This window comes from Sapajus apella, unplaced genomic scaffold (assembly GCF_009761245.1).
Source record: "Sapajus apella isolate SASKATOON/1434 unplaced genomic scaffold, GSC_monkey_1.0 scaffold110, whole genome shotgun sequence".
NCBI lineage: Eukaryota > Metazoa > Chordata > Mammalia > Primates > Cebidae > Sapajus > Sapajus apella.
The window spans coordinates 2319353-2330568 of record NW_022437050.1 but is presented as its reverse complement, the minus strand read 5'-3'; the positions used below and the strand labels follow the sequence as shown (position 1 = coordinate 2330568).

Here is an 11216-nt window from a genome sequence, read left to right as displayed (position 1 = left end):
AAAGGTGTCACACACAACTGAGAACACTTATGCTTTTACACATGTATTTGATGCCACGAGTTCTTTGAGAGACAACTATAATTCTCAGTTTCTGAGAGCACACCACATTTGTTATAAATTGCTTTTCTTTGTGGGGAGTAAGTGGGCCTAAATTCCCATTTTCTTAACTTGCTCCCATGGTGTGCATTTCCTTTATTTTCTAGTCATGAAATGGAAAAAAAAAATCAAAAATAATGAAGTCTAAGGACTTATTGAGTTTTCCCCTTGAAAAGGCCAAGGGGAGAAAAATGGAATCCCATCAAAGACCCTGTGTCAAGGTAAGGAGAGTGTAAGGGTTATCGCCGAGTTTAAAATGAGGAAACTGAGGCCAGCACAAAAAGATTAAATGCCAACTTATTCAGCTCCCAGTGAGGTTCCATGGTCCCAGGGAAAGAGGCCAGGGAAGTCACGACTGACTGTTTTGGGCATGGGGTTTTATAGGGAGTGAAGGCATTTGATTGGTTGCGGGTAAACAGGGTGTGGTTGGGGCAGGCTGCTATTGGTAGGTAGGCGGGATTTTCCAACGCCGGCTAGATGCCAAGTGCAGAGCTTAGTGTTGAGTGCAGAGGGGTTTTCCAAGGTGGGCTAGGTGCCGAGTGCAGAAGTGGGAGTGTCCGAGCTCCCGGAGAGGCAACCGGCCTTACAGAGAGCAGAAATGAAAAATGAGCCAAATGACAGTTCTTCACAATTAAACATATAATTTACATATGGTCCAGCAATTCCACTTATTGGTGTATGCCCAAAACAATGGAAAGTGGGGACTTCAAGAGATATTTGTACACTCCTATCATAGCAGCATTACTCACAAAGCCAGAAAGCGGCAGCAACTCAAATATCCATTGTTGGGTGAATGGATAAACAACATGTGGTGTATTCATTCAATGGAATATTACACAGACTTGAAAAAGAATGAAATTCTAGGCCAGGTGTGGTGGCTCATGCCTGTAATCCCGGCACTTTGAGAGGCTGAGGCTGGTGGATCACCTGAGGTCAGGAGTTTGAGTCCACCCTGGACGACTTAGTGAAACCCCGTCTCTAGTAAAATAAATACAAAAAATTAACCGAGTATGGTGGCAGGTGCCTGTAATCCCAGCTACTTGGGAGGCTGAGGCAGGAGAATCACTTGAACCCAGGAGGCAGAGGTTGCAGTGAGCCAAACTTGTGCCATTATGCTCCAGCCTGGGCAACAGAGTGAGACTCTGTCTTAAAAAAAAAGAAGGAAAGAGAAAGAAAAAAAAGAGAAGTTAAATAAAAAAGAGAAGTTTTTTTTTTTTTAAATAAAAAAAAAAAGTTCAGCATGGATGAACCTTGAGGACATGCTAAGTGAAATAAGTCAGTCACAAAAGGACAAATACAGCATGATTCTACTTATGTAGCTACTTAGGGTAGTCAAATTCATAGAGACGGCAACTGGAATGGTGCTTGTCAGGAGATGGAGGAGAGAGGGCTGGGGTTAGTTAGAGAGTTAGTGTTTAATGGGTACAGAGTTGCACTTTGGGGAAATGAGAAGTTCTGGGGATGGAGGGGGTGATGGTTGCACAATAACGTGAATGTGTGCCACTGAACTGTACTTAGAAATGATTAAAATGGTAAAATTTTATGAGTTTTACCTCATTTATACACATACATATTTACCACATTCTACACTTAACACATTCTACACATACAGTATGTATATTTTATCCCAGTTTCAGAAGATAAGCCAAGGGCATACAGAAGTGATTAGAACTCCTCAAGGCTTGGATTTCCAGTTTTCTTCCTTAACCATAATATTCTCCTTAAAACATATCTGTGACCACTGAGAGCATGTTTTGCTGTGAAAGTGCAGGCTCGCCGAGGTCTAATCTCCCCTCACACAGGATAGAATCTCAAACAAGGCTTCTGTGGATATAATTTTCTTCAGTACATCTCAACGAAGAAATGGGGGAAGTGTGCCCCTCACCACACCACAGTTAGGGTAGCATCACTCTGGGGGCCTATTTAGAACAGTTAATCAACACCACAATCACTGCCTGCACGCACAATAAGGAATTTCTTCTGAAAAACCCAACAAATGATGTTTCCAAGTTAACTACAGATTTCATCCTAATAATTTTCAAATTCACCGGAAGTCCGTCTTGCACCAATCTGTTGCTGACATTTCCTGCCTTTCCCATCTGGAGATGACTCCTTTGTTTTAAGAAGTCTTAATGAACATGTGGTTTAGTGGAACAAAATGGAAGAGATTTTTGAGACATAGATATTGTATGTAAGCCTCAAATCAGGCTCTCAGGAAAAATACGTGGTACATCAGAAGCACGGCCACCAGTTTGGGAACAGTGTCAGCACGAGCGTAGAGATACAAAGACAGCGGGAGCTAAGAGTTGATTGTTAACCTCCCAAACTCAATTCAATGTGACAGTGACACTTCACAGCACATTGCATCCAATCTCATTTGAAGCCGACAAAGATTGTTTCTGCTTTACATCTATTGGTTTATTAATGTTCTACAGCCTCTTAAGCAGATGCATATTCATTAGGTAGCCAGCTGTTAGGAGGTTCCCAGATGTCGAATGTAACTCTGTCTTGGAACATATTTTTTTTTTTTCCTTATCATGAAACAAAGTAATTGAGGCCTTATTAAAGAACCAGTTAATTACTAAAGCGGTACCTTATGCCACCCTTTTTATCATTCAAATCTGAGAACTCTCGGGACATCTAAAAATTTTGGTGAAGAGACAGTATTTAAGAGCCAACCTTTATTATATGTTTTATATAGAGATAGATACTGTATGGGTAGACAAAGGTATGTGAAAAATTCTTAACAACTGACAAATTCTTTTCCTTGGTGCATCACAGGAATTAGGTCTAAGGGATAACACTGATAAACGTAGGAAATTAGTTAAGATTAAAGTACTTTAATAACACTTCTCTTATCTAACTTTATTACTTTCCTGTAAAAGAGGACTTGAAAAATCGTTATGTAACCCATGCCTCAAACCTCATTTTATATTTTTCATTAAACAGAGTATTTTTCCCCCATCAAAAATAAGGTAGTTCAGGTATTGGTTTACAAATTGCCGGGTATTTCTAAATGCTCTTTAAAACTCTAAAGATGTCAATTCAAATATTCCCTTAAGAACAACTTAAATCTAGAAATTCCATTTCTACCTTTATTTGGTAGCTGAACATCTCAATTCTATTTCTCAAGTGCAAGAAGCACAGGAGCAGATGAAAAATGGCTGAGAGCACACAATGTTTCCAATTCTTGAGTTCATTTTTTGAAATGGATTCCTCAGCCAAGCAATTCCGAGCCATCCACCTTTAGCCTGCGGCTTACTCTTAACATATCTTTTGATCCCTTGAGGTGCCTTTGTGTTATATTACTACTACTCCAAATCTGCTGGATTTTTCTGCTCTCAGATTTGGGTAATGTCTTATGCTAAGTTATATCACGATTTATACAAAACAAAAGGCTTACCCTTCAGAAGAGATCAGTTTTTCTTTGCTCTGTGGCTCATCTCCTGCTGTTGACCTTTAGAAAACAAAAATAAATTACATACACATTTCAGGGCTTATTTTAAAAACATATTAGTTAACAACCATTTACTAGCTGTCTACCGTGTGTGGAACATTGCCTGGCATCTGGGGACAACATGGTCAGAGCACAGGGATATGTAAGAAAAAGCTGACAATTTATTCGTGTGGCTCGTACAATCTCTAAATTCAAAGATCTGAAATATTAATTGAGGGGAATGGGGCACAGTGCAATGACACTGAACTTGGATTCCAGGGACCCGTCCTAGGAAATGTGGCTTTCGTAACCAATGTGGCTTTTGACTTCTCAGTCAGAGTGTCAGTTTCCTTATCTGTAACAAGGGGATAAGTGTCTTAGCTTTTTAGAGTTATTGTGAAAATCAGACAAGAGTGTGAATCCACTCTGTAAGCTGTAATATGCAAATGGAAGTTATCACTATTTGAAATACTCAATTTGCATATAAAAACGGTCCCTTAGATACAAACAATTCATATCTTTCACATATAAATGAACTATTCATGCATTTCAGGTTCAATAGTGAATATATCAAATCAGTATTACCAATTTTCCACTCAAGTTTCTTAAAGTCCAAGTAATGTGAGCCCTATTCTATATGACAAATATGGCAAGGAAAGCAAAAAAGGTCTTCAGAATACTCCATTTCTGGTGGTGCTAGCCCCCTCTGGGGAACTTTTGAGAATAAAGTACTTACTTACCTCAGCATGTGGAACGACAGTCATTAACATGGTCCTCGCCTGTCTCCCGAATTCCACTCTTTTTATGTGGCGCTCCAGCTACACCTATGAGCTTCTGGTAGCTCTTTCTCCACGAGGAGTCCTCACATGTGTAGTTCTCTGTGGCCGAATGACACTCCCTCTGGCTTAGCATGGCTGTCCCCTTGTCATTCTTTCAGATCTCTGTGTAAAAGCTCCCTTCTCAGAGGGGGCTTCTGGAGTGACCCCACCTAAATTAGGCCTCTGCTCCTGTTCTTTTCTAACAGCACCACGACTAGCTCCTTCAGAACACTTAACACCTGTCCACACTTCATGTGATCTTACAGGTGAGTTTCGGTTCCAGTTAGCATAATACATAACACAACTGTAAAACTATAAAACCAGTAGACATGCACTGTGTACCAGAAGAAATAATCTCAAAAACTCAGCAAATGCTATGATGTCACCAGTTTTTCATATTCAGAATCCAGGGGGCAAATCTCATGTGACAGGCATTTTGCTAATGACTGCTGAAAGGCAAAGCTAAATTCTTTGTACCTCAAGCAGGTCATCTTATAACCAGAAAACATCACAGAAATGGATACATGGTATACTAGGCAATCATCTTACCTGATAATTCTCCATAGCTGCAGTTGCCAAGCCCAGGCTGGGGACTACCTTTTCCAACCACCTACCCCGAGACCAGGCTTGTTTCAGAAGCTTCCTCCAAAACAACATATCATTGTAGATTGAATGCAGAAATAGGTAAAAGAGCCCAGCTACATTCTATTATGTTGGTGCAAAAGTAACTGCAGTTTTGCCATTGAAATGCCAAAAACCGCAATTACTTTTGCACCAACCTAGTATTATATCAGGTATGAAAGAGATTTGCAATAATGTAAAACAATGCCACTGTTCTCAGAAATTTTTATTTTGAAAAATATAAAGTTGCAGTTTGTTAACATGTAATGGTTTTGTTATTGTGAAACCAATTAATACTTTTAAAGCTTTACAGTTTATATTTCAAATAATGTAAATATTGAGAGATGTAACCCATATAAATAACAGCTCTTTGGAGTCCTGTTTTTAAGGGTGTAAAGAGGGGTCTGAGACCAGAATGCTCCATATACCAACTGTAAGCACTCTTACCGCATTAAGAAGTAGAAAAAAGTGTGCTTGAAGCATTTAAAGAACACAACTGCAAGATGTACAGTTGAGAAAAATCAGACGAGGTGTGGTGGCTCATGCATGTAATCCTCACACTTTGGAAGGCCGAGGCGGGCGGATCACGAGGTCAAGAGTTCGAGACCATCCTCGCCAACATGGTGAAACCCTGTCTCTACTAAAAATACAAAAAAATTAGCTGGGCGTGGTGGCATGTGCCTGTAGTCCCAGCTACTCGGGAGGCTGAGGCAGGAGAATTGCTTGATCCCGGGAGGCGGAGGTTGCAGTGAGCTGAGGTTTCGCCACTGCACTCTAGCCTGGCATCTGGTGACGGAGTGAGACTCTGTCTCAAAAAAAAAAAGGAAAGAAAAATCAAATGGAAGGGAAAAGTAGGATTTCATAGTTTGCAATTCAGTTATTTTAAATGATGACATTTAAAGAGCAGGAAACAAAACCCACTTTTGCCCTTCAGGGCTTCAAATCCCTGGGAAGGTAAGCCTTGAATTGGCAATGTGGATTTGTTGCCCACTGGGGTAAGGAAGCTCAGGGAAAGGGGTGCAGTAACTACTCATGGCTACGGGAGCAATGTATGATGCATGGCTGCCGTTTAATAAAGAAGGAAGACACACAAGAATTAAGGTCATAGGCTGGGCAGGATGGCTCACACCTACAATCCCAGCCCTTCAGGAGGCTGAGGCGATTGCTTCAGCCCATAAGTTCAAGACAAGCTTGGGCAAAATAGGGAGACCCTGTCTCTACTAAAACTAAAAAAAAAAAAAAAAAATAGCCAGGTGTGTGGCATACCTGTAGTCCCAGCTGCTTGGGAGGCTCAAGCATGAGAATCGCTTGCGCCCCGGAAGTTGGGGCTGCACTCCAGCCTGGATGACAGAGCAAGACCCTGTTTCAACAACAACAACAAAAAAGGAATTAAGGTCATAGTGAGTTAAACAAAAAATCCTTTCATGGATTTCATTTAGTCTTTACATCTGATTGCTCATCTGGGTATTAGAATAGCAAGATCGTAGTCAACAAAACGGCAAGTCAATCAATTAAAAAACTGATCTCTGTAGCTTGTAAAAGTGGAGAACATTCTAATGAGAGCTGTGTGGCAAATCCATACCAACAGCTCACTTTAATAGCTCTCTGCCTCACATCTACACTAATGTGGTAAGAAATGACTCAATATATCCACAGAATAATTCATTTACAATTTCCTTGACAGTTAAAAAAAAGGGGAGTTAAATTCATGCAGATAGTAAAACCCCTTAATTAGAAGCCAACTTACAAGTCTCTCGGGCTTTCTTTACTATACTCTGCTTTTAGGAATAAAACAGGGATACGAACTTTTGAATTTGCTGTGTAAACTGACATTCGTGTGAAGTGTTTAGCACAGTGACTGGCACAAAGAAAGCTGTTGATATGTAAGCATTTATGTAAACAAAGAACGGGAGGCAGAAAAACGTACTGCACACGTCACTGCTGGTGGATCTCACTCATCATTTTATTTAATTATCCAACATTTCAAGACTTAAGTTCATTTTGGAAAAAATGAGGGCCCAGAGGTCAGGTAAATTATCGAGGTCACGCAGATGGTGGGTGACTAAAATGGGCTTCCAAGCACATGATCTTTCCATAATGCAGTCGGTGCTGTCTTCCAGGAGAGCTGAAACAGTGTTTACTTCAGAAATCCATTGTTAAGGTGTGTTCCATGCTTTTTTAGCTGTATTTTCTAATATCTCAGCTAGGAAGCTATACCACCAAACTTGATCTTCAAAATGAGACAGTACAAAATTCAGAACGACGGTAAATTCTTTAATACATCTGCCAAAGAGAAAAACTGTTTCATAAATATTTGAGGAAAAAAAGTACTAACCTTTCCCTCCAAATATAACTATAGGCCTCAGCTCACTTGTGATGACTCTCAAACCAACAGCATTATGGTTGTCATTCAGGCAATTTAAACTAAAAAGTAAACATCTAACCAAAGTACTGTTTAAAAACAGTGTATATGGTTCTTGAAGACATCAGAGAAGTGGAAAAACAAAAAACCAAAACAAAACAAAGAACCTAGAGGGAAACAACACTAAATCTGGAGTGGCTATGTAGACTCACCGTACAGATATTGCTGGAACAGTGGTAACTTTCATTTTTAATTCCTAACAGTAAAGTCTGATAGGAAAGAATAGAGAAGTCATTAAATAATTTTCAATGTGAGGGCACATTAGGCAGAATAAAACACAGATACAAGCAGAACAGCTTTGGTTGAAGAAGGAAACTTAACAGCGAAAGAAAGGAAGAGTATTTTTTTCCCCACTCCAAATGATTTGGGGATATTTGTGCCTTTCTTCAAGTATAATTTAGTAACCCCTCAGAGACAAACCATTCAACTGGACAGACCCTCAATGAGACACTGTTGTTTTACTCTCTCGTGGGTTCTGAAATAACAATAACTGAAAAGAAACTGTAGGTTGAGATTCAATAAAAAAGATATAATAATGTAGGAGGACATGATACACAAAATGCTTTGATGTCAATCTGATTAAAAAAAGAATTAAAACACAAAGGCTAAGATATTTACTTCCTCTAAGAACCATATGTATTTGAGAAAGTGAAGATATACTTCTTAAAGAAAAAATTTACTTAAGATTATAGGTTTTAAATATCAGAGATGATATTCTACTATGCTGCCACCAGAGGTTGGCTTGATTGCTCTAAAGTAACAACACTTGAAAGCTCCTATTCTTTGAAACTAAGTTAAACACATTGAATTGTTGAAAGATTAAAAACCGCAGTCAGCTAATTATACTCTCTCTCATCTCTTATTCAGCAAATGAATCACTTTTCATTACCACTTAGCGGAAGTACATGAATTTCTGCCTAATTAGAAATGTTGTAGATGGAACATTAGCAAGAACGGAGCAGGTCAGAATATCTTTGCTGCTTCATTTTTAATTCCTAACAGTAAAGTCTGATAGGAAAGAATAGAGAAGTCATTAAATAATTTTAAATTATTTATAAAAATTACTTTGCCAAAATTATAATTATTTTTTCCCCAAATGGTCTCAAATGTCTAACAGAATGAAAGAAAAAGCAGTTCAACATTGATTTTAATGAACATTTTAATGTTATGTATAACAGAACATTATGAATACAATGGAAATAAAGTTTTATCAATTTAATAAAAAAATTTTCAACATAACATGGGGAGATAATTTGATATCTATATTATAGTATTTATTTTGAAAAATATTCCCAGCTTGAGGGTAAAACAATTAATTTTGCATTCCAAACTCTAGAATCATGATTTTCATGTGAGCTTAATGCAGAATTATAGCAGAAAAACAAAAACATTTTAATTAATTTCCTTTATGTATCATTAAATCAATAAAATCTTTGACTGCTACAGGTCTCCTTTAATAATATATATTTAACTCCTCTATTGGAACCATATTGCTAATGCTGTATTATATACACTCAAAACCAAAACAAAACAAATGTGTATAAAATCTAAAGGCAAACATTGAGTTCTAACATTTATATTTAACTTAAGGTTTTAATGGATTTTTACCTTTTCAGACACCCAAAAAAAAAAAAATAAATATTTTTCTCTTTTGACTGTTCCTGACTTAAATGATGGCTATAGGGACAAACATGGAAGGAAACCTTGCCAAGTTGATCACTGCAAATTGTAAATTATGACTGCTAAAAACAAACAGATTTTTTTTTTCTTTTAAAGGAAACCACAGAGCAGTCGTGAAAAATTTTTTTTCCCTAGTTCTGCACAGGATAATTACAGCAGAAGACATGGGAAAAGTCCCATAGCTATCACCAATTGCTTAAATAAGTTTTGTTACAATAAAAATTTGGATAGTGCAATAGCAGTGTTGCTGGAACATTAGCAAAAGTATATACATTCCAGTTCATTTGATTTAGCCATAATCACATATGTACGCCTTTTTTTGGACAAAAATATATATTTTTATAAAAAACTGATCATCCAACTTTAATGATTTCATATATGGACTCAAGAGTGGTAGTAAAAGGAACAGACCCAATTATGACAAGGCGATTCAGGGACAGAAAAATCAAGTTCCTCAGGAAAAGAAAGTATAAAATTAGAGATTCAAACACGTTTATTCAGCCCTATTCCAGTCTTCCCACAAATTATGCTGTTAAACGCGCTCTTCAGTTGATAAAGGCTTTCAATGGTCTCACCACTCATTTCTGGTTTATCCTCACCTGGAAAAAAATGATTCTGACTGCCTCATCTGAAGTGCTCTTGCCTGGCCCCCTGAAATAATAGACATTTCACTTTTATAAAACAGCTTTTTTGGTTCTTTATGTAGATTTATTTTAATTAATTGATAAAAGAAAGGGTAGCTGATTAGCATTTTCCATCCCAACATCACCTATCTGCACAGCTAAAAATTCTTCATTCAATCTGCTTCTTTTACAATCTCTTATTTGCTAAAATTGGCGAAATTTGCAAAGGCATCTTGTTTGGGTTGCACAGTTCCAGAAGTCATGGCTATGTTGGGCATGCCCATTCCCATTGTGCCTGGCAAGCCCATCCCAGCAGCAGACATCCCTATGTTCATGTTCATGCCCATCATGCTCTGGTTCATCATCGGAGTATTTCCAAGAGGGGCCATTCCCATGGTGCCAGTCATCACATTGGGCATGCTCATAGGCATGGGTCCTCCTATCAAAGCATTAGTTTGGGGCCGGACAGGAAGCATGTTGGATGGAGAACTGAGGTTCACGGCTCCAAAACTTTGAGTCATCATATTCACAGGCTGCTGCATATCTACCAGAAGAAAACAGATAGAAGAACTTTACCACAATAAATTCTTAGATTCACAGAGCAGAGAACTAGTATCTTCTTGACCATCCATACTGCGTTAGCCCCTAAAATTCCTTTACAGTAATTTTATATAGAAGTCAATTAATCTGCATTGATTCCTCTTGAGAAATACATTCAGTGACTACTGGCTCTGGTTTCCCAGAGATGTAGAAACAGTAAGAGCAGATTGGGGGAAAACAGCCAAATTAAAAACTATTCCTACAAAACCTATTGTTAAATCCTACTTAAGTTGTCAAGAGCTAGCGTGTATCAAAAATCTTAAGAAAGTTTATATCCTTTGACTTATTCTATTTTTGGAACATTCTATTAAAAAAATCAGTATGAAGATTTATACAAAATCCTGATTTATAACAAAAATCTTTAAAAAGTTTACATCAACTTCATTTAGAACATTTTACTAAGAAAAAAATCAAATGTATGAAGATTTATATAACATCTTGATTTATAATAACAAAAAGCTGGAAATTGAAATAATTACCAAGGGAAATCATACACTAATATAACTATTAAAAGCTAACAATCATTTTTCCTAAGAATATTATTCAACACAGGGAAAATGATCATAATGTTGAATAAGAACAGCAAGAAACAAATCAATATAAAGAGAGTGATTTCAAGTATTAAGAATATGCTTAGAAAAGATGGAAAGCGGCTGGGCACGGGGGTTCACGCCTGTAATCCTAGCACTTTGGGAGGCCGAGGCAGGCGGATTACCTGAGGTCAGGAGTTCAAGACCAGCCTGGCCAACATGGTGAAACCCCATCTCTACTAAAAATACAAAAATTGGTCGGGTGTGGTGGTACATGCCTGTAATCCCGGCTACTCGGGAGGCTGAGGCAAGGAACCGCTTGAACCTGGTAGGTAGAGGCTGCAGTGAGCCGAGATCGCATCCCTGCACTCCAGCCTGGGTGACAGAGCG

General features: G+C 38.2%; 1 protein-coding gene across 2 annotated transcripts in view; it reads right to left on the bottom strand.

Moving 5' to 3' along the window:
• Positions 1 to 8534: 8534 nt before the first annotated feature.
• Positions 8535 to 11216, bottom strand: part of CLINT1 (clathrin interactor 1) — a 68329-nt gene continuing 65647 nt past the window's right edge. For both annotated transcript variants that reach the window (XM_032259542.1, XM_032259543.1), the window contains exon 12: positions 8535 to 10240. In XM_032259542.1, the coding sequence (XP_032115433.1) occupies positions 9894 to 10240 (347 nt within the window). In that variant the 3' untranslated portion in view covers positions 8535 to 9893. The remainder of the gene's footprint in view (positions 10241 to 11216) is intronic.